This window comes from Chenopodium album, chromosome 2 (genome assembly GCF_948465745.1).
Source record: "Chenopodium album chromosome 2, dcCheAlbu1.1, whole genome shotgun sequence".
Lineage (NCBI taxonomy): Eukaryota > Viridiplantae > Streptophyta > Magnoliopsida > Caryophyllales > Amaranthaceae > Chenopodium > Chenopodium album.
Window position 1 is genome coordinate 75,793,896 of NC_137835.1, and position 24,584 is coordinate 75,818,479.

The 24,584-nt window shown below is 35.2% G+C and overlaps 3 protein-coding genes and 1 long non-coding RNA gene across 5 annotated transcripts; 3 read left to right on the top strand and 1 right to left on the bottom strand.

Moving 5' to 3' along the window:
• Positions 1 to 1,056: 1,056 nt before the first annotated feature.
• LOC145587934 (uncharacterized) lies at positions 1,057 to 4,636 on the bottom strand. Of its 2 annotated transcripts, XR_014101501.1 has the most exons (6): positions 4,313 to 4,636; positions 4,041 to 4,096; positions 3,001 to 3,140; positions 2,717 to 2,912; positions 2,161 to 2,249; positions 1,057 to 1,361 (listed from the first exon to the last, which is right to left on the bottom strand). It is a non-coding gene; the product is annotated as an uncharacterized LOC145587934 (long non-coding RNA). The 2 variants fall into 2 exon arrangements; XR_014101500.1 differs by lacking the exon at positions 2,717 to 2,912.
• A 5,356-nt stretch (positions 4,637 to 9,992) lies between these two features.
• Positions 9,993 to 10,916, top strand: LOC145575770 (serine/threonine-protein kinase WNK8-like). Its single transcript, XM_081633579.1, has one exon. The coding sequence runs from the start codon at positions 9,993 to 9,995 to the stop codon at positions 10,914 to 10,916; it is 924 nt and encodes a 307-aa protein (XP_081489705.1).
• Positions 10,917 to 12,179: 1,263 nt separating this feature from the next.
• On the top strand, positions 12,180 to 13,763 carry LOC145575778 (putative serine/threonine-protein kinase WNK4). Its single transcript, XM_081633589.1, has 2 exons — positions 12,180 to 13,371; positions 13,498 to 13,763. The coding sequence occupies exons 1-2, from the start codon at positions 12,180 to 12,182 to the stop codon at positions 13,761 to 13,763; spliced, it is 1,458 nt and encodes a 485-aa protein (XP_081489715.1).
• Positions 13,764 to 15,026: 1,263 nt separating this feature from the next.
• Positions 15,027 to 15,962, top strand: LOC145575788 (putative serine/threonine-protein kinase WNK6). The gene has a single exon (XM_081633591.1). It carries the CDS (start codon positions 15,027 to 15,029, stop codon positions 15,960 to 15,962), a length of 936 nt encoding a protein of 311 aa, XP_081489717.1.
• The last annotated feature ends 8,622 nt before the right edge of the window (positions 15,963 to 24,584 follow it).

Genomic DNA, 24,584 nt, shown 5'->3' on the forward strand with positions numbered 1-24,584 from the left:
TTTACTAAGTATCTTTTTAGATATGAAGGTCATGAAATACACTAGCCTCCGGGAAAAGTGGTTCAAAAATTTTTGGAAAGCAAGCTAAGTGTTGGAGATTGGTGGTTGATGAAGCGTTCACTGATGTTGCGGTTATGTTATTTTCAAGGATTGGACTTGATTGAGTAAAGTGTTAAAATTTCAAGTTTTTTGAGTTGTCTTGTTACTTTATTTACATCATGGTGAATGTGACATATTTTTTAGCCATTTGTGCAAATTAAGTTGATGTTGGTAACATGCTAGTTTTCCTTGTTGGGAAAATATTCTAGCAAAATAATTTTGCACTATCGTAAGAAAATTTGGGACACGTAACAATCCTTAATAATTAGTTGTGGAAATGTCAAGATGGATAGGCATTAAGCCCATATGGAAAAGCATTACTTTTCTATTCCTATGACATGTGTTGTAATGCTTGATTGAAGTTGAACTCTTTTAAGTTCTTAATAGATCAATAAACCATTTAGATTGGTGCTATTTGAGATGCACTTGATTGATCCATCGTTTGAGGTTGAGGTCTTTGACTCTTAATGAATCCAAATGTTTGAGTGGATGCACTAACACTACTACAATTTCCTTGTTTTTGCGACTCTTTTAAGGCTGATTTTGGACGCCAAAAAGCGTCGCAATTTTTTCTCTCGACGCTTTTTTAAAGCGTCGAAAATCAATGAGTCGAGAATTTTGTAAGACACCGTAAAGCCTCGATAATCTCGACGCTTTTTTGCGTCCAAATGTTTGTACTAAGTGTCCCAAATTTGATTGGTTCGCGCAATTTCTTAAAATTTGCGACGCTTTTATGTGTCTAAAATCAAAAAATTGTCGACGCTTTTTATTGTCCTTTTATCCTTTTCCTGTCTATATTTTCAAGAAATTTGGTGACACTTTTTAGCAGCCATGTCACTAAAATACCAAGCATTGAGAATTTTTAACTTTTCAAAATTAATACTTCTGTTAGCACTTTTTAACCAATATAAATATTGGGGCAGGTAATTGTAAACAACTTTGTAACCTTATGCAAAATTGACAAAAATCTCATTTTATTTGATAAAAATTAATTACTCCATAACATATTCCCTTACACTCAAATATTCATACAAGCAAAACTAGCACAACAATGTTTCCACGAAATTTATTTATATTATTGTAACAACACATTTTGATTTCAAGAATTTCTTCTTAATCAATGAGTTAATACGCTGTCCAGCAGACTACTCCGTTCATTTCTTCACAAAAAAAATTTCAATCTCCAATTAGCTGCTCCTTAATCTGCTTGTAGGAGGGCATAAAGCAAAGTTCAAATCATATTTTAGACCAGTGCATTGAACCTAAACATCACAAATACGGTGCATTAGTGGGGGTAGTTGAAGCAAGTTCCATAGTTTGTATGCTGGCTACAATTTTGGTTTAACAAATACTAAATTAAATTAGAACAAGCAACATATTGCACATGTAAAAAAGAAACAATTCTTACAAGTCAATTGTCATGTTCACAAATCACTTGACAAGCATTATATATATATAATCATATATGAAGTATCATACCTTAAAAAAATATGCTAACATCTTGAATTATTAATCTACAAATTTCTGAAAGAAAGTAGAGAACCTCATTGATTATATTAGTAGAATGCTCAACAATTTCAATCAATTAGTGAAGCGAAAATGTAGTATTAATTCAACGATATATAGTCTCACTCTTTCATTGATGCAAAGCAAGATAAGGTGATATTTATATTATATATCTGGGCATTGTTCTTTGACATTCAATACGAGTATATGTTAATTTATTATACAAATAATTACTTTATTTATTTTCAAAAGTAAATTGAGTAGCTAGGTCTTAGGCCATATGATTAGTTCATAGTTTTGAAGAGTGTTTTAAAACTAAAGGAATATATAAACAAAACGATAAAACACGGTAAAACTAGTGAGCAAAAAATAATAAAACACATTTAGATAAAAAAATACACTAGAGTAGATTATAAACAGACTAAACACAAGATACAACTCATAAATCCTCCAACTATAACTAAAATATCAAACACACTCTCAAAAACAGAAAATTAACAAGGAAAACAAAGAAACAGAGAGCAAACTGTGAGCCACACTAAGAAAATTGTGTACCATTCCTAAGCACAAATAAGGCTTATGCAGCTCTTTGCAATTCTCCGTGTATCGTTCCTAATCTCTTGAAGTATTCGTTGTCTTGAAATCTAAATGAAAAATAATACAGAGCACTTGGTTAATAAAGATGTAATGTGCATAAAAAAGTGGACAAGTACATGAAGTAGAGCAGTAGACTAGTGGCCTAGTGGGTAAAAAAAAAAATAGCAACAAGACAAAAATAGAAAGAATATACAAAAGAAAACAAGCCAATTGGCCTAAGACTTGAAAAGATACGAGATTTAGTGGTGGGAGCTCTAAAATTGAGCTCCTACTTAAACCAGACCTTGACCTTCAATAGACTAATGAGGATTATTGTAGAACAAATAAAGATTAATAGAATTAAGCTAAAGTCTGAAAATTTATTCTTCAAATTGTATTTCAACCATAAATAGAAGTTTTCATGCAAGTTAACCTCTAAAACTAATCGGACAAATAATGCACCATTAGTTTAATACCCCATTTGTTCTAATATGTCTCTAAATTATCATGTATGATAATAGATACTAGTACTTACTACTTAGTCTGCTTACTAGGCAGTCCGTTTATGCCAGTCTGATTTCAAAATGAATAAATAACCAGGAAAGGGACATGAAACTCATAATCCTGAAATATAGTCAGGTCCGAGTTTTCGTACGTGTTCTGTCATGGCCCCATTTGGATTTTGAGAAAGAATAGCTAGTGTTTTGATGGTCCTTTAAAATGCCACCATCCTGACAGCCAAAATGAACCCAGATATGTAATGGAAATAAAATAACAACAAAACATAAGCTCATTAATCAAGTATGTCTTGATAGGTACCTTTAGATTAAGGATAGATACTGAAGTTCTCGAAGAATTGATGTGAAGTGTTTATGTAGTCCATCTACAACTTTTGCTCCATCAAGAAAATTAGGATTTGATATGTTTACATAGTCCATCTCAGCTAGAAGCCTAGAAGTCTAGATTAAACACCAAAAATGTAACATCAATTGCAAATGTATGTACACAACATATTACAAGTTGAAGTGCATACAAATAAAGACAACTACAACATGCAAAAGCCAAAGTCCAAACTCCAAAGACACAATCAATTGATGTCTGGTCACAGGAAGGAAAGAAAGAAAGAAAAAAAAAAAGCCAACATGCATTCATAAAGAATATATGACGGGTCAGTGAGCATATTGAATTATAAACATCTATCAGTCATATAAAATCACATTCCACCAAACTAATCACCTCTCGGGGTAAATGAATCAAAATATACATGCTTTACCCCATTAAAATGATTAAGCATAACTATCAAACGGGCACTAGTAGAAATATTAGCATAGCCAATTGAAGTGATAATGGTTTAACACACAATCCCAATTTTCATCGATCATAGAAATTTAGCAACCCTTATTATATCAATCCACACTAAATCACCAACCATATGAAACAGAGCCGCATTGAATCCTGATTTAACTAGCCCAACACTCTAGATTCGGCTGATTAAATCAAAGATAATATTAATTCAATGAATAAGTACAATTTAATTGAACATATAAATCTTCTACATTGAACTTTTATAAATTGAGTCAAGGAACTTGTAGTGAGTACTCTACTACACCACCTGATCGTTTAATATATTGCTCTTCAAAGAACTTAAGGTATTTTCTTATCCCAAATAACTACTGCCACCAAGATTAAATAAGCTAATTAATACAACTTCTCACACAATTTATCTCTATACAACTAATTTATCAAATTACAAGCTCCATTAATTTCTAGCAATGTAAAAAAAAAAAAATCATAGAATTCTAGTAATATTAAACATAAGAAAACTAATAAACATATAAAAATCGAAGAAATGAAGTCACCTCGACAGAATTGAGCTTCAAACAGCACTAAGCCCATCAACATTATTGTGCTTCAACTGCAAAGCAACAAAAGGCTAATTTTTAAAAATTGAATTAAAACATTAGCACAAAAAAAAAAAACAAAAAAAAAAAAACCCTATTATCTCTATTGTGCATGAATCAAACTCACAAATGACCATGATTTTTTAACATTATTAAAAAAAATAAAATTAAAAAACAATTCTACAAAACTAAAAAAAAGTAAAATTGAATCCAAAAAAGAAATGATGTACCTCAATGTTATCTGCAGTAAAAGGGACGAAGTTGATTTTAATTGTAGATGAAGATCTAGATTTGAAATTGATATACCTCAATGCTAAATTGATTAAGAGACGAAAATATGAATTTTCAATTGATGTACCTTATTTCGAATTATTTCGAAATTGAACCAGGCGAACGAAGATCTAAACACGAAATTGATTCAAAGAGAGTCGAACATCTGAATTTGAAACTGATATAGCATATAGAGTATCTCATTCGAAATTGATTAGAAGAGGAACAAAGATCTGAGTTTTAAAATCCATGGTTCCATGAGTAGATTTGTACTCTGATTGAAAGAGAAGAATAGTTAGGGTTTGTGTTTATGTTCAGCAGTTTATTTTTTCACTAAACTCACTATCGTGCGTTTTCTATTCACGTGTGAGCACGTGAGTTGCTCTCGACGCTTTTTGGAGTTGAAAATTAATTTCGACCCTAAAAAGCGTCGCGAATATACACATAGTATGTACCCTAGTTGACGCTCCTTCCCCAGCGTCGAGAAAGCACTCGTTTTGTAGTAGTGTAAAGCATTGGAATCACCGTTATTTATAATTGTTGTGAGGTTGAGCATTAAGCTCTTAATGAATCCATGGTTTTGTGGGGGTTAATGGCTATGATGCAGCATTTTTCGAGGAACATGTTTTAACCCTATTGCTAAGTGCTTTTGAGAAGTGCTTGTAATTCACCTATGTGGTTGTGAAGACTAGCCATCTTCTACGGAAAACTTAGGTAGATTTCCTAGAGCTTCCACTAGACCTAAGGTGAATATGCTTGGCTATAAAAAAAAAAAAAAAAAAAAAAAAAAAAAAAACCATATCTTTTCGTGGAGTTCAAGTAAATTTTGGAGAAATTAAAGGTATGTGATGTGGGGGTTTTTGAATTAAATCTTGGAGTTTCAAGGTTAGTCTACTCCTTGATCAAGAGTCTAAGGGTTTCAAGGTTTGTCCACTCTTATACTTGTAATTTATTATCTCATTTAACTAAGCACTAGATTTTAAATTACTTATGTAATATCTAAGTGTTATGTATTGATCTCCTCTTATGCCCAATATGTTGCTTCTCAGTTCATTGTTGTCTTCTTCCATCCCTTTAGTGGGGGATTGTTGGAATAAAGGGAGGAAAAAGAGTTATCGCATTGAGCATCCACCCGATCGGGCTAGCTGTGCTCGAGGAAGAATAACGAATATGCTGGAATCCCCGTCGCCCGATCGGGCGCGAGTGAAAGTCTTGAAACAGACCTTCGCTTGCCTGATCGGGCGAGTCATGCCCAGTCGGGCGCAAGGAACTTTGAAATTTGTCATATTGTTCCTGGATGCTCGCCTGGTCGGGCGAAGCCTTGCCCGATCGGGCGCGATAGTATCCTTTGGAATTCCAACGGGTTTTTTCCATTGGATTCTTCCTTGATCTCTTAATGATCCTTTGTAACCCCCTCATTAAAGAAGATGTTTATGGTGATTAAATCATATTATTTATTCTTATTTAATTATCCTTTTCATATTTAGATTCATTCTCTTCATCTTACTTTCTTGGTTACAAAAAACTTAATTATCTAAAATATACATACTTGAACATAACCTTCAAACACAAGATTGCTTAAACACGTACTTTATATTGGTCATAAGTTACTTGGCTTCAACCTTCCACCCAGAAGTGTCTTTGTGTGGAAGTTGTGTGTTAACCTTAGGGAACGTGCCGACGAATACAATTGTACACTTCGGTTGCGCCGTAATTTTGTTTTCAAATAAGTGAATTTGCTTCACGACACACTGTACTCTTTCTATTGTCATAAGATCATCTTTTCAATCTTATTGTTTTAACTTCATTGCAGCCTTGAAAATATCTCTTTATTTTACAACATTCTAGACTTCTAGTCATTAGAGTAACATGATAAGCTTGAGCCAGATTGTGGTATTACGGCAATTAGATTGAGTTAGTCGCATTGTGTAATCTTTAGTAAAGTCTGATTATTAGATAGGTGGGCTATGCGAGTGATTCAGATGACCCATTTGGCCGCCAGTTTGTACCATCGTACATATAAACTCTTGGTGTTGGCAAGTTCATTGGCCTTACTTACATGTTACACAAAGTGGTTAAAGTGGCCTAGGTATGTTGCTTTCTTAAATTAGCTTGTGTTCATAGTTTGTCTATTCATTTTAATTACTACCTCTGTTACATATTATTTACAACGATGACATTTTTCCTCTATACTTTATGTTAAATCGTTGCAAATAATATGTAACGGAGGTAGTATTATCTTTACTATTACGGGATAGAAATCGAAATTTTTATGACTGGTAGGTCGCATCACTCTCACTAAACCTACCATCACCACCTTAGCAAATTACTCGATGCAAACGGTGAATCTACCTTGTTCCATTTGTGATGAGATTAACAAAAAAAAGCTCGGCGTTTTATATAAGGAAGTTCAACGGAAAAACAAATCATTTACTCTCCTGAGATATTCTGAAACCTTTAAGAGATAAAGGTGGTTTAAGACTTTGTTCGACAGGTCAGGACAACTTAGCTTCCCTAACTAAACTTGGATGGAGACTTCTCACTAGAGCTGCCAATTCGGGTATTTAACTCGGGTTTGGGTCGGGTCAAATCAAGTTTCGGGTTAAATCAGGATCAGGTTATGTCGGGTCAATCTAGCTTCAGATCAGGTTCAGGCTCAGGTCGGGTCAATTTCAGTTCAAGTTATAACGGGTCGTTCACCTTTTCGGATATAGGTCGGGTTCAATTCGAGTTAAAATCAGATCGGGTTTAATTTCAGGTTCGGATTGTGTTGAGTAGGGTTTGGATGGGTTAATAAGATGGTACAGTTGGGTTCGGGTTAGTGTTGAGTCGAGTTTTGGTTCAAGTTCAATTCTAATAAATATCGATATGGTAAACTTAAACTATATAATTACGCATTCCATAATTTGATCAAGCATCATCAAGATTTTACTAAACCTATATACGAGTAATAGAGAACAAAAGGTATACAAGCTGAACAAAAGATTTTATTAAATCGGAATGAGGGTTTACAGAATTATACCAGTATATAAGCTGAATAAAAGATATATAAAATTTTATTAAACTTTCCATGACTCGGGTACAAGTTTTAATTGGGTCGGGTTCTAGTTCAGGTTTAGATTGTTTTCAGGTCGGATTAAATCGATTGACGGTTACTATCAGGTCGGGTGCAGGTTCGGGTTCAGGTCATAAAGTATTGAATCAAATTGGTTTTCAGTTAAGATCAGGTCAGGTTCAGGTCGGGTTACGAGTCACTAGTTTCACCCCATTGTTCGAGTACAGGTTGGGTTCAGATCATTGCCGGTTCAGGTCGGGTTCTTAGGTCGGGTCAGTTTTTAACAACTATACTTCTCACTGAGCCTAATGCTTTTTAGAATTATGAATAGCATTTTATTAAATAGTGAAAATTTTCTTAAATTAAAGGAAATTTATGTCATAAATTGAGTGTTTTAAACTTCTTTATACTGACGTGCACAACCAAAGTTTTCTCTCTAATGATTCTAATTAAAAATCATAATTAAGTAATTTTGTTAGTTACTAATCACTTTTATGAAATGTCTTTTAAATAAATAAAAAAAAAACTTTATTGAGTAAGGGCAAGTTAAAGGAATTTAATTATTTAATAAAGAAATTTACACAAATTACATGTCACGTGTCATACATAACACTTTTTTTTCAATGTTTTCTATCAAACGGATTTAGTTAGGTATTAGACTATTAGCTAGACACTTGATAAAATTAGAAGAAGAAAAAAAGGGAAATTCTCAATGGTAATCATCAGTTTTTTATTTTTCTCAATGGTAAACAACCAAAATTTCAATTATCTTTGGTAATCATAAATTATTAATATATATTAACTATAACATTAATGTTATATTTTGATAAAATTCTTTAACTAGGGTTAGTTTTTTTAATTTTAATAATTAAATTATTTAAAAAAAAAAAAAAAAAAAAAACCACCACTCATCCCCACTAGCCCAGCTAGGCAGCCACCCCACGCACAATCCCTCCACCCACGCACCATTCATCCACGCGCTCCCTAACCACCCCCTGGCCGCCGGCGCACCCAAACCCCTCCACCACTGCGTCGGCGCCGCACTGAACCTCCCTGACGCGTATCCCTTCCCCCAATTCACCTAATTCCTTCCCCGAAACCCCCTTCCTCCCCCACAAATCCCCCTAAAACCATCACCCCAACCTTAAAAAAACCCTTAATGGACCTCCCTCGCCGTCTCTAGGGTTCCTGATACGGTATTTTCTAGGATTGGAGATGGTTTTTGGAGGGTTTCGTGGGGGTAGGGAGGACGGATTGGTGGTTAAAGGGGAAGAGGGTGACGCGACGAGGGGAGAGTAGATGAGGTGCCGATGTTGGGGTTTCTGGGTGCGGTCGGCGGTGCGTAGGGCTGGGCATGGGTGGATTGGAGGAAGGAGGTTGGCTGGGGGGTTGGGGAAAAATGGGTGGTGTTTTTTTTTTTTCTAAAAAATATATCTTTAAAATAATCTAAATGTTAAAAAATTATAAAAAAAAAAAAAAAAACTAACCCTAGTTAAAGATTTTAACCATAGTATATCTTTAGTGCTATGATTAATATATAATAAAAATTCATGATTACCAAAGATAATTGGAATTTTGGTTGTTTACCATTGAGAAAAATAAAAAACTGATGATTACCATTGAGAATTTCCCAAAAAAAAAATCAAGAAAGGGCATTTTCTAATTCTTGATCTTGATAACAGATTGAACTAACTACAATTGGATAGATTGAAGATTGGAGAAAGGACACTGGAAACTAGTCACCCTACAAAGACAAGTTAGAGGCATCATTTCAAGTCCTAAATACTACTTGCATTGTGATCTTCCCCTGGCTTGCTCTGCCTATGGAATTTGCACATTTTCTAGGACATGTTCGTGTATACGAATGTAAGCAAGGGACCAAGATAGTTCAAACGACAATAGATTGCAATGAAGAGTTTATAACAGGAAAGATGATAGTTTACTAAAAAATGCTTGAGTTAAACTAGATGCGCGAATTCTTGCTTAAATGACTGTACTTGTGCAGCTGCATTGTACTCATCACGTACTAGGGAATGCATGTTCTTTGATATGGTTAGAGCCTTAGAGGTGTTAAACAGGTTAATGGAGGAAGCGGGTTGAGTTACATGTTTGGACATAATCACCCACCAAAACACTTACCATTATAAAGATGTTATTTCGTATGTATACTCACAAGTCACAAGTCACATTTTTCAATATTTTCCACAAACCATTTTTTGGTAGTTATATTCTAGTCATTTAAAAATAAAACTGTTAATCAAAACAAATCTTTCTTGATTAAGGGTTAATTAAAGATTTTTTTAAATAAAAAATAAAATCAAGAAAGGGCATTTTCTAATTCTTGATCTTGATAACTGACTTAACTAACTATTACAACTGAAGATTAGTCGGTTTGTATATAAGTAACAACCCAAACACTTACCCTTATAAATACGCTTCTACATTACCATTCTAATTCATTTCATCATCAACCCATCATTTCAAACATTCTGTTTTTCCTCCTAAAAATTCCATCCATCTTTCTTTAGCTTGATTCCATTACAAATCTTTCTTTAGTTCTGTTTTGCTGTTATTCTTAACTAGCAATGGCGGGTTCGAGTTCAAGCCGAGGAGGCAACGATTATACGGTTATGGAGACAGATCCTACAGGGCGATACACAAGGTACAGTAAGCTGATTGATGAAGGCGATAATAAAGAAGTCTATTTGGGATATGACAACAATAATGGCAGAGAAGTTGCTTGGTGTAGGAAATTTCTTAAACATAATGATCTTCGTACTTTGGTTAGAGAAGCTAAGTTGTTGAAGAAATTTAATCATCAGAATATAATCAAATGCTACCATTATTGGGTTGACGCTGAAACCACAGTTGAGTTCAATATGATTACTGAGCTTTATTCTGGGAATTTGAAGGATTACATTCAGAAACATCAGGTTAAAGAAAACAGTCCTGAAATCAAGAAATGGTGTCAACAGATTCTGACAGGGCTTGATTTTCTTCACAGTCAAAATGAACCGATTATTCTCAATGATCTCAAGCGCGAAAACATCTTTGTTGTTGGAAATTCAGGCATGATTAAGCTAGGAGATTTGATTGGCACGACGATTCTTGCACCCAAGAGTAGTCCAAAGTATGATGCTATTATTACTCGAGTGATAGAGCGGTCTGAGTTATACTATGTTGGGTTGTGCGCACTACAGATGGTGTATAAGGATGCTGCAGACAGCACAGCGCGAACAATGGATATGAGGCTTTGGAAAAAGGTACAAGACAAAGGGCTTAAGAGCTTCATTGAAATGTGTGTGTTTCCTGCAGATGTCGGGACTACAGTAACTCAACTCCTGAAACACCCGTTTCTTGTACCGAGGAATGCGCCTTCTGGCAGCACATCAGTACCATCTGCTGGGTCCTGGTCTACAATTCAACTGCAGCCTGCTACCATCACTAGTGCAGCTGCAGAGTCTGAAGGTGCTATCGACGACAGTAACACTCGCAATGCAGCAAGGTGATATGTCTGATGGGAGTGATTAAGATGAAATGTCTGTTCGTTTGCTATAGAATATAGTTGCTTTAGAAATCTGTTATATCTTGGCATGTCAGTAGCTTATTTCTAGATTCATCAGTTTATGTCATAGTACTGAAATGTTCTGAATAATTCTAGGTATGTTAGTGATAATTAGTGTGTCAATAAGTATGATTTCTCAGATTTAGGTCCAACTGAGATTTATTGTTTCGTTTCTTGATTAATTTTCATTGTAATTGTCTGATTTAGACAAATGAACATTGGTGTGTTAGTCATAAGAATTTAATAAAAACAGACACTGCAATTTGTTTTTTCTTTCTTTCTTTATAATTAGTAGCTTGTATGTCCATTTTCTTTTACTTTTCATTCCTTTCATCTCTTCACTACTATAAGCACGGGCCATAAATTTATGTCACCAGAATTCTTTAAATAAAGTGTTTAATTAAAGCAGATCAAGCTAGTATGACTAATTAGAGTAAATTGACTAGAACTCTTTGATTAAAGTAGTGTTTAACTTCTTTCAAAAAAAAAAAATAGTGTTCAACTTGAGCTAGCCGGGTCAAGTTAATAGGACTAATTAGAGTCAAATCGTAAAAATAAGTATAGTTTGACATTTTTCGAACTAAATCAAATCGTAAAAATAAGTATGGTTTGACATTTCTCGAACCAAATTGTAAAAATACAGTTTGACATTTCTCGAACTAAACCAAACCGTATTAATGTCAAATCGGACAATCGTTTCTCTAAAGAACATCTCAATAAGTACCCTATTCCAATTTCCCCAAATGATGACAAACGTATAGTTTCATTAGTTGATCATAATTCTTATTTACATGAAAATATGGCTCAAATTCAGGTTTTTAATTCTTATTTACACAAACTTACAAAGTCTATAACTAAAAGATATGAAGTACTCGTAGTATAGACGGATACTAACTAATACAAGGTAGCGGCACTAATAAAAACTATTTTATCATAATTAAAAAATAAAAATCAAGAAAGGGCCTTTTCTATTTCTTGATCTTGATAACTAACTTAACTAACTACAACAAATGGATAAATCAAAGATCCGAATAACTAACTTAACTAACTACTACCCTTTTACACTACCATTCTAATTCATTTCATCATCAACTCATCCGAATTTCCTTCTGTTTTTCCTTCAATCACAACAAAAAAAAATTCCATCCATTAGAATCAACTTGATTCCACAACTTTAGTTCTGTTTTGCTGTTGTTATTAACTAGTAATGGCGGCTTCGAGTTCACATGGAGACGATGGTACGATAAGGCAATACACAAAGTATGATAACACCATTGAACAAGGCGTATCAAAAGTGGTTTACAAGGGGTTAGACAGGGTTAATAACAGAGTTATTGCTTGGGTTAAGAAGAATATAACAGAGCAAAATTATGATGGTTTGATGGATGAAGCTCATGATTTGACGGATTCTGACCATTCTAGTATACTCAAATGCTACGATTTTTGGGTTGATCCTAACTCAAACACGGTTGACTTGATTACTGAGTTATATTCTTGTAATTTGAGAGATTTTATCAGGAATAATCGCTTGATTTTGGACAGTACTGCATTGCCAACTATCAAGATTTGGTGTCGACAGATTCTTGAAGGGTTACATTATCTTCACCAACGAAATCCGGCGATTATTCATCATAGTATCAGGTGTGAAAACATTGTTGTTGGAGAAACAGGTTCAGTTAAGATAGGAGATCTGTGTGAAGCCGCGTCTATGGGTTGGGAAACACCACTTACTCCTGATGCTAGTGCTGATCTTTTTCATATTTCGCGGTCTGAGATATACTATTTTGGGATGACCGTGTTGCAGATGGTGACTAAGGAAGATGTAGACAGGAGACTGGTTGATTCGCGTGTAATGCCTGCTGAACTAAAAAGAGTGAAAGATCTGCAGCTTAAGAAGTTCATTCGGAGGTGTCTGATTCCTACAAGTGTTGTGACTACTGTAACTGATCTCTTGAATGATCCGTTTCTTGCACCAAGTGATCCGAATGTGAGTGTTCCTGTGGATAATCAGAGGGATGTATTGCTGCTGCCGTCTGCTAGGGAAATCGACAGAGAGCGTGAGAGTTTCACGTTAGGAGGACAATTGATGGGACGACAAATGAGGGGCGGTGGTGAAGTGATACTCGGGTTCGTTACGATAAAGAATTTCAGGGAAACATTTATGTATACAGTCAATCATGATACAGTTCAGGGAGTCGTGGAGGGTTTAAGACAACCACTTGAACTGTCTGATGTAGAGGCCGCATCGATTTCTGAGAGTATAGAGCAACTGATAGCAAAACTTGTGGCTGAATATGATAGCAATGAGGGCAGTAACAGTAACATTGTTTTAATCTTTGACAGTGTTTCATCTCTTCGGATTTCATCTACTGAGAGATCTGTTGTGTATCATCAGGCAGGTGCTCCCCCAATCATAATGCCACACAACCAAGACGCGCAACAGGATCAGCAGCAGCAACAACAGCAGAATCAGCGGCAGCAACAACAACAGAATCAGCATGGAGTGCCTGACGACAATAATGTAGCTGCATCTGATGAAGAGGTCCAACAGAACCAAGACGCGCAGCAGGATCAGCAACAGCAGCAGCAGCAGCATGGAATGCCTGTGTTTCCTGACATCGATGCATCTGATGATGTTGAAGAGGGAATGCCTGTCTTGCCTGACATCAATACGTCTGCTGATGAAGAGGGAATGTCTGTCTTGCCTAACATCGACACATCTGATGATGAAGAAGCCCGACTGACAGCTAATGCAATGGGTCTGGCAAATCAGGAAACACTTGCAAGGTGAATCGTCTGATCGGAGTAGATACAATGAGGGAAGTGGCAACAGGAAGACTCAAAATGTAGTTGCATCAGAAGGCTCATCAGTTTAATTGATTCTTTAGTACAAATTAGACTTTGGTTTATGTCGTAGTACAGGAAATTTCTGAATAATTCTAGGTGTTTCAATAAGTATGATCTCTACTAATAAGGTCTTTGTTGAGGCTAATAGTACAGAAATGTAATTAGTGTCACAACATTGGTGTGTTACTTATAAGATTTTAATAAAACTTTAGGCTATGCAATTTGTCTTTCTTTCTTTATAATTAGTGTCTTTATGTACAATTTCTTTACTTTTCAATTTTCTCATCTCGTTACTCTATAACTTACTATTACGCGTCTAATTTCATTACTTTTCAATTCAATCCTCCCTCGTCTCGTTACTCTATAACTTATTATTAAGCGTCTTATTAAGAACAGGGCCATGGGCAATAAATTTCTGTCACTAGAGATCTCAAATAAAACTCTTGAGCTTGCAAGTGTGTGGTATTATCGTGTCATCTCTAGCTAGTTCTCTACTGATAGGGTCTTGGTTGATGATGAGGCTAACTTTGACTATGTTTATGCAACCTCTACGGAAATTATTTAGTAGTATACACTTCGTCCTCTAAAATCAAAATTAAACAAACCAATTAATCAGTTAATAAAATTAGAAGGAAAAAAAATAAACAAAAAATCAAGAAAGGGCATTTTCTGATTCTTGATCTTGATAACAGATTGAACTAACTACAAGTGGATAGATTGAAGATTAATCAGTTTGTTTATATTATGGTTTGTACATAATTAACAACCAAATATTTACCATTATAAATACAATATGTTATTTCGTATGTATACTCACAAGTCACATTTTTCAATATTTTCCACAAACGATTATTTTTGGTAGTTATCAACTAGTCATTTAAAATGTTAATCAAAAGAAATCTTACTTGAATACAGGGATAATTAAAGATTTTTTTTTTAAAAAAAAATTAAAAAAATCAAGAAAGGGCATTTTCTAAATCTTGATCTTGATAACTGACTTAACTAACTGAAACAACCCAAACACATGCCATTATAAATACCCTTTATCATTCTAATTCATTTCATCATCAACCCATTATTTCAAACATTCTGTTTTTTCTCCTAATAATCCTACAAAAATTCCATCCATCTATAGAAATCAACTTCATTAGCTTAATTCCATTACAAATCTTTCTTTAGTTCTGTTTTGCTGTTGTGTTAACTAATAATGGCGGGTTCGAGTTCAAGCGGAGGAGACAACGATTATACGGTTATGGAGACAGATTCGACAGGGCATTACACAAGGTACAGAAAGAAGATTGATGAGGACGATCTTAAAAAAGTTTATTTGGGATATGACAACATTAATGGCAGAGAAGTTGCTTGGTGTAAGAAAATTCTTAAACATAATGATCTTCGTGCTTTGGTTAGAGAAGCTAAGTTGTTGAAGAATTTTAATCATCCGAACATAATCAAATGCTACCATTTTTGGGTTGACGCAGAAACCAAAGTTGAGTTCAACATGATTACTGAGCTTTATTCTGGGAATTTGAAGAATTACACTCAGAATCATCAGGTTAAAGAAAACAGTCCAGCAATCAAGAATTGGTGTCAACAGATTCTGACAGGGCTTGATTTTCTTCACAGTCAAAATGAACCGATTATTCACAATGAGCTCAAGTGCGAAAACATCTTTGTTGTTGGAAATTCAGGCACGATTAAGCTAGGAGATTTGAGTATCGCTAAGATTCTTGCACCCAAGAGTAGTCCTCAGTATAATGTTGATTATGCTCGTAGGATGGAGTGGTCTGAGATAAACTGTGTTGGGTTGTGCGCACTACAGATGGTGAATAAGGATGCTGCAGGCAGCACACCGCGAACAATGGATATGAGGCTATTGAAAAAGGTACAAGATCGAAGGCTTAAGAGCTTCATTCAGGTGTGTGTGTTTCATGCTGATGTTGGAACTACAATAACTGATCTCCTGAAAGACCCGTTTCTTGGATCGAGGACTGCGCCTGCTGGCAGCACATCAGTACCATCTGCTGGGCCTCTATTTCAACTGCAGCATTCTTTCAACACTAATGCAGCTGCAGCTGCTTCTGAAAATGCCCGACTGATGGCGGAAAGACTCGCAGGGCAGCAAGGTGATCGAAACGTCTGATGGGAGTGATTAAGATGAGGGAAGTGGCAACATACAGGAAGACAGAGTATAGTTGCTTCAGAAATCTGTTATATCTTGGCATGTCAGTAGCTTATTTCTAGATTCATCAGTTTATGTCATAGTACTGAAATGTTCTGAATAATTCTAGGTATGTTAGTTATGATACTTAGTGTGTCAATAAGTATGATTTCTCAGTTTTAGGTCCAACTGGGATTCAATTGTTTCGTTTCTTGATTAATTTTCATTGTAATTGTGTGATTTAGACAAATGAACATTGGTGTGTTAGTTATAAGATTTTAATAAAAGCAGAGACACTGCAATTTCATTTTCTTTCTTTATAATTAGTAGCTTCATTTTATGTCTTTTTTTTTTAAAAAAAATTCAATCCTTTCATCTTTTACTATAATTAAGCACGGGCTATAGATTTATGTCATGTTATACTGTTATTTATATTGGGAATTAAGGGTGAGATAGATTTAAACCAAATTAAACCTACATCAATTTCATGTTCTTATGAGACTATGACAGAACTGTCATGGTTCAAAGTAAAGACAATAGATTTAAGTCGTGAATTAACATTAGTATGAAAACTAAGGGTGAGATAGATTTAAACCAAATTAAAGCTACATCAATTTCATGTTCTTATGACTTTGACAGAACTATCATGGTTCAAAGTAAAGACGATAGAACAAGCAACATAACACTTCACATTAAGTCGTGAATTAACATTAGTATGAAAACTAAGGGTGAATTAGATATTATGTAAGACATGAAGCTTCTTCAAGAAAACATGAACAAAATTTTACAGATCTTCTTTGATATTAAGCCGTCTTGTCAAAACCCTTATTAGCAAAGTTAAATTCACAAAGTTAAATAACGAGCCCTGTTTGTTTAACGAGCATCAGGCAAATCCACAAAGTTAAATTCCTCGGAATCAAAATTGAACCACCCAAGCTGAGTATGTAAGCCACGAGGTTTGTCCGGATCATATCCAAACCAATACACACCACCCTTAACATAAAATGTATCCCCATCTTTAAACTAAGGCCTCGAACGTGCGCATCCGACCTATCCTATAACCTAAAACTAAGGCCTCGAAGGTGTGTATACACACCACCCTAACTAGACGGAGCAAAACCAAGCCTATAACCTATTCTATATCCCATCGATATAAAAGGACAAGGTGGAATAACAACGGACTTTCGAATACAAGGATTATAAAGCATCATCTAAATCGTGTTATAATGCGTTAAGAAAAACATCAAAATTAATCCATTATAGCTCCCTATAAAAGCGCAACGATCAGGAGTTTTGGAGAATACATCAATTTTACTGAATGTATCGATACTATGAATGCTATATTCACCGTTTTTTACTGCTATCACATACTTGTGTTTGTTGTTGTAATAAGATAGGGTTACCCAAGTACAAATTACAACTAAAATCAGTTTTAATAAGGTTTAATAAGTTCAAGTAAGTTTAGATCAATGAAAATCATGCGAATAGAACACACCCTTTAGTTTTTATAAGGTAATTTCTTACAATAATTTGGTAGTTTTATATATATATATATATATATATATCTCTTCTACAAACAATTAAATATATCCCCTTTACTATATTATATATTAAAAAGGAAAAATTGTCGGGAATAATCACATTTTTTGGACGTCCGCGAAAAATAATCCCACCTTTGGAATATTTTTAAATAATCCGACTTTTACCCCCAATCCGCTCCCAATATATCTTGGTTTACATGTAACAACCAAATCCTACCATTATAAATTAGCCATCTTCATTACCATCCAATTATTCTGTTTTTTTTCAAACCCTAAAAAAAAAAAAAAAAAAAAAAAAAAAAAAAAAAAAAACTATAATATAGAAATCAACTTGATCCAATTACAAATCTTTCTTGAGTTCTATTTTGCTGGAACCCGCCATTAATAATTGAGCCACACACAAGAATTACGAATGATTTTTTTAAAAAAATGGTACCGAAACAAAATGAATTTTAAACTGCAGTAGTATTACAAAAACTGACACCCATTTTGTCTTATCTCCTAATGTACACTCTATTTCCAAATTCCAATTCATCTCCTTCCATTTTCCTTTCCCTTCAATTACTCCAATCCTTCATCTTAGCTTAAATCTAGATTGCACGCAATAACCAATGAATTATTCTTCTTAATTATTCGAAAGACTTTACAATGGTTGAATCTTACATTATATCACTTGAAGACCATTTTCATAATAGTAAGAGCATGCACAACAATGAGGAAAAAATATTTTCCTCATTCTCTCTCTACCCACTTTCTCTCTCCTTTATTTCATGAGGAAAATTGGTGAGGAAATTTTACCCCATCAATGATCAAAAAAAATTTCCTCACCTTTCTCTCTCCTACTTATTCCAATACTCCACTTACATTTCTCTCTCTTACACATCACCATATATTTGTTGATTTTTGTATAATTAAGTGTAAATATTACGATTTAGGTTTAGTAATCAAATTATTTTAATGAATTTAAAATATAAATTTCTAATTTAACGTGCATAAAAATAAAACCTGAAAAAAAAATTCCGTAGTAATAAAACCGAATTTTTTTGGATAATAATAATAGAACGAAAAATAACGTACAATCGTTAACTATTCTACATACTAAAATAATATATTGTCGTACAATTATTATAAACTATTCTACAAACTTTAATATTTAATAACCTTACATTATTAAAATTACGCTTACTGAATTCGAACATTGTACGATATTTGATTTTTTTACTCATTAGTAGAACCATATTTTTGCCAAATGTGTTCCACTAAATCCGCCTTTAAAGAAACATGAGTGTCTCTATCACGTAAGGTCATTCTTCTCTGAACATACGTGTCAAAATCAACGTTAGGCGGTCGGCCAACATTGAATTCAAAAGGCTCGTTGTTGTTCACCGTGACACTTGTTGTTGCACTGTTGTGTTGTGGCCGATCTTGTTCGTAGTACTTTCTCAAAACTTCGGCCCGAGTATAGTTGTGTCGTTCATCTTCGACAATCATGTTATGCATAATGATACAAGCTTTCATAATATTGCACAAAATGTCTTCGTTAAAGGCAAGTGCCGGTTGTCGTAGTATGGCGAACCTGGCCTGTAGTATCCCAAACGCTCGTTCAACGTCCTTCCGAGCAGCGGCTTGTTTATCAGCAAATAATTTATCCTTCTGAAGTTGAGGTAGAGTTATACCTTGAATGAAAGTAGGCCATTTAGGGTAAATGTCGTCTGCTAAATAATAGCCCAAGTTGTATTCATGGCCGTTCACAGAAAAATTAATTGGAGGTGCCCGGCCATGCAAAACATCATCAAACACCGGAGACCGATAGAGGACATTAAGATCATTACAAGCTCCAGGGATTCCAAAGAAGGCATGCCAAATCCATAAATCTTGATCTGCCACGGCTTCCAGAATAAGGGTAGCATTTTTACTTCGGCCTGCGTATTCCGCTTTCCATGCCATAGGACAATTCTTCCACTCCCAATGCATGCAATCAATGCTACCTATCATACCGGGAAAGCCACGCATTTCATTTTGATACAAGACTCTCCTTAAATCTTCGTCCGTGGGACTTCTAAGGTAATCAGCTTCAAAATGGGTGATAACCCCTTGGCAAAAGTGTTGCAATGCATTCCAAGCGGTAGTGTTACCAATGCGTAAGTATTCATCCATGGCATCCGGGGCGGTCCCATATGCCAACATCCTAATTGCTGCGGTGCATTTCTGTAACGGAGATAACCCAAGTCTGCCAGCTGCATTCCTACGTTGTTGGAAGAATTGATCTCCTTCAACGACCTTGTTCATAATCCTACAAAACAAAGGTCGTTGCATTCGAAATCTACGGCGAAACTGTTTTTCGTTGTATACTGAGTTACTTGCAAAATAATCATTAAACAACTGTACCTGCCCCTTTTCCCTATCTCTCTTATCTGTATCGCCTCTAGGCTCTGGAACACGATCAATTTCGGTTATGGGTTGGGGTTGTGTTTGGTTAGGCAACATAGTTGGTAGCTGAGTAGTGAAAAAGTCATCAACTAATTGATCAAATTCCGCATATTGATCAGAATCAGATGAGCTTGATGTTGAGCTAATGGAAAACATTTTGTATGTGGGATAAGAAAGAATTTTTGGAGGGTTTATTATATTTTGGTGTGTTTGTGGGTGATTGTTTCAGTGGTATTTATAAACCATGGACTCAATGTGTGGTCATAAACTAGAGCGACAATTCAATTACTGACACGAGTGACAATTCAATGACACAAAGTTCACATGACTACTATCAATCCAAAAAGACACGAGTGACAATTCAATGAGACTTGTCTACTTTTCAATGACTACTGAAAATACATTAAAAGGGGATTGATATAAATGAGACAAGTGACTTTTCAATGCAACCCAAAACAAACAACTGATTACGACTAGTCATTGCTTAAAACAAATAAACTTCAGTACATACTTAGCTCATTACAAATATATAATCACAATACTTAAAAACCTACACGAGTCTTCGCCCGTAAACTAGTTCAATTAACTCTTCCTTGTGCGCCTCTTCAGCAGCAGTGAGTGGTGTTGTCTTACTCAAATACAATTGCAGCATATCAAAATTCATCTTCTTCTCTGCTAATTTAACTTGTTTTTGCTTCCTCTTTTCCTTTTCCCTATCAAGTTCCAACCTTTGTTGTCGTAGATTTGCTTCTCGTTCTCTAACCTTAGTACACGCCCTCATCTGTTCACCGATACTCAGAAATGCACTCTCGGAAGCCACTGCTTTGCCCTTACGCTGAGATTTCGTTTTTTTAACACCATCAGGTCGTCGTAGACCTCCCGACGAAAATCCATCAGTTCGAACGTCACTCTCACCCTCAGCCCTAGACCTCTTCCCACTTCCACTACTATTTTCTTCGTCATCAGCACCACAAGCCTTTCTTTCCTCTTTCGACAGACCCCATCTAAGCTTTGTCCTCCACTTCGGGTCTTGATTAACCATTTCCACTGCGTGGGGAAAAGCAAAATTATGTTGTGGATTAGTGGAGATATAAACAACTTTGATGCATTTTTAATTCGATCAGCTTCGTTGTAACCACTTCCACTTTCTGGAAGTTTACCCGCTTCCTCATAGCAACTAGTCCACTGAAGCAAATCAGCTGCCATTCTTCGCCAATGTGTCTCTAAACTCTTCAAAGGTCTTGGCGGTAGTATATGCGGCTTCTCTGCTTGAGCTGCATTATAAGCGTCACATACTTTTCGCCAAAGGTGATATGCTTTTTGGTTCGTACCAACAAGCGCGTCTCCACTTATTTTCAGGTATAACCCAATTAGAGCTTCATCTTCAGCAACTGACCAAATGCGACTTGCTTTAGCTAGTGGTTGGTTGGTCGGTATTCTAGGAGGTGGTGGAGGGTATTGAGGTGTCTCCGGAACAACTTCTTCTTGGCTCTCATCATACTCAGAGTTGCTCCCTACAGTAACGGGAGGAGTTTGTTGTTCATAGTAACTGTTTTGATTAGGAATTTGTGGAGGTGTTTGTTGGTGATCAGAATTTTGCAAAGACGGGTTGCCTAATCTTCCTAGGAATAGTTGAAAATTGGGATTAGTGATGAAATCTTCTCCTAAATCAGAAAAATGTTGAGAAAGATGATAGTAATTAGGGTTGTTGGGATCCATTAGATTGTATGTTAAAATAACAACAATAATAATTACTTTATTTTTAAAAAAAAAAACCTCCGGAATTACAATAAAAAATTAAATAAATGATAACGTATTAATTAAATATTAGACTAATTAAAAAAAAACAAATTACTTAGGAACACAAAAAAATAACCCTTTATTAACTTAACAATAGAAATTAAAATTTTGTTTTTAAATAAACAACAATAATAATTACTTGACAACAAAACTGCTCCGAAATTATAATTAAAACAACGAAACAAAATTATGGGATTTTTTTTTTTTTTTAATTATAGCCTTTCTCAAATTTATATAAGAAAATAATATTTAGATGTAAGTAGATTTGGGAGAAAATTAGCAAAAGAAAAAATTTGTGCTTTTTAAAAGTTTGTCAAAATATGTCAAAATGGATGTCTATTTGTAGGGAAAAAAATTTTAAGACCGTTTGTGAAATTTTTTTTTTTTTTTTTAATTATATTTAAACGAAAATAGCCGTTTAGATATGTGACCGTTTTAAAACGGTAGGAATTTTCTGATTGGGTGGGAAACGCTGACAGGACGCGTGTCAGCGTTTCATTGGCGCTGCTGACGCGCCCTGTCAGCAGCTGCATTTATATTTTTTTTTTCCTGAGCAACCATCAAAACGACGCGTTTTGATGGAAGCTTGTTCTTTCAGCTTCCCAAAACGCGTCGTTTTGGGGGTGGGCTCAGCAAAAAAAAAAGCTGCGATTAGTAATTTTTGTGGGGCCCACTACACACTATTCATCATCAGATTTCCTCATCCTATGAGCATTTTTGGACTTCCTCATGAGCAAATTTTTTTTTCCTCATTGTTGTAGTACCAAATTCATCATTTTTGCTCAACATTTTTGCTCATGAGGAAAATTTTCCTCACTGATGGCAATGCTCTAAGAATCCTCTTATTTGCACCTTCTACTTTATTTACTACCTCCAATTCATTTTACTTGCAACAAAGTACAAGTTTTCGAAAACCAAGGCAAAAATTGAAAACATGATTATGGAAAAATAAGGGTATGTGATTAACTGTTAATCTAACCCAAAAAAAAATTCAAACTTTAGTTAAATTAAATAGCCCACCAACACCACCAAGCACCAAGCATCTCCCAGCAAACCCCGACGCACCACCACCACCTCACACACCCAGCAAACCGTCGAACGCACCACCACCACCTCACGCACCCAACAACCCGCCGACGCACCACCACCACCCCACGAACCCAGGCAGTATCCGGTAACCCACGAACCCCAGCACCCCATGAACCCAGCCACCCCACGAACCCATCAACCCGCCGACCCACCACCACCACCCCACGCACCCAGCATTGCCGATCCACCAACCCACCAAACCAATGAAACCATACCCATGAAACCCGCCGATCTGAAACCACGAATCAAACCCACGACGCCGCCGTTCTGCAACCCCCCGCCGCCGATCTGCAACCACGAACCCAGCACTGCCGATTCACCAACCCAGCAAACCCATAAAACCAAACCCACGAAACCCGTCGATCTGAAACCGCGAAACCCGACCCACTGCAACCCCCCGCCGCTCATAACACCATGAAGCCACCATGAAAATGGGGTTGGAAGAGGAGAGAGAATATTAAATGGGATGAAAGTTTAATTAATTAAGGTTGGTGTTTAATTTAATGAAATCAGATTTGTAATTTAATAAGGGTGTTTAAGAAAAAAAGTAAGGGCATATATGTCATTTTATATTATAGGCCAAAAGTTACCAAATAAGGGGAAAAAAATTTGTTGCAAGTAATTTGAACCACCCCAAAATGAAAATTGTTGCAAGTAAAATGAACCGGAGGTAGTATTTATTATTCATATTATTATAGATTCTTGTTTGACATAGGCTATGTTTTTTTTTTAAATGGTAAGATAAAAAATTATTAGGAAGCCCTTCCCACGAAGGGTATTCCTAATGTGTCAGTCGAAAGAATAGAATACAAACTAGAATTATTACAAACATTAATATCTATACTATCATAAACTAAATGTCCCACATTAGCAATCTAATCCGTTGCGCTGCGTGATTTGCCTCTCGATAGATATGTTGGATACTCCATTATTATAGATTCTTGTTTGACATAGGCTATGTTTTTTTTTTAATGGTAAGATAAAAAATTATTAGGAAGTCACACTCACAAAAGGTATTCCTAATGTGTCAATCGAAAGAATAGAATACAAACTAGAATTATTACAAACATTATTAATATCTATACTATCATAAACTAAATGCCCCACATTAGCAATCCAACCCGCTGCGTGATTTGCCTCTCGATAGATATGTTGGATGCTCCATTATTATAGATTCTTGTTTGACATAGGCTATATGCGTGCCTATATATTCTTAGAGATTCGGTATATACTACATCTCGTTAGTGGTCAATTAACGGATACAATTAAGTGATTCTGGCTATCGTGCATGGTTGGTGACCACATAATACCCTATTATATAATAATTAAGTGATTTCATGATTGGTTAACTTAGTCAAACTTGTTATAATAATATTGTCTAGCAGAATTAATTGAATTACTGATCAGTATCAGTTTGGACAGTTTCTAGTGAATAAATATATAAATAAAGAATATTTCAGCAGTATCTGGTGAATTAGTGATCTAAGGAAAAATTATTATCAAGTTGACATTACGCATACTTGATAGTTTAAGTTTATACTCTCTCTATTCTCTTATGTTTGTCTCATTCTGACATTTTATTTGAAATCGTACCAAATAGTACTCCCTCAATTCTCAAGTATATAGTTCATTTCCATTTGACACAAACACAAGCTAGAATTGAGAACTGGAAGGAGAAAGTGCATAAAAAGAGTGGAATGTACAAGATATATGAGTGAACCGCAAATTAAATAATATAAACATA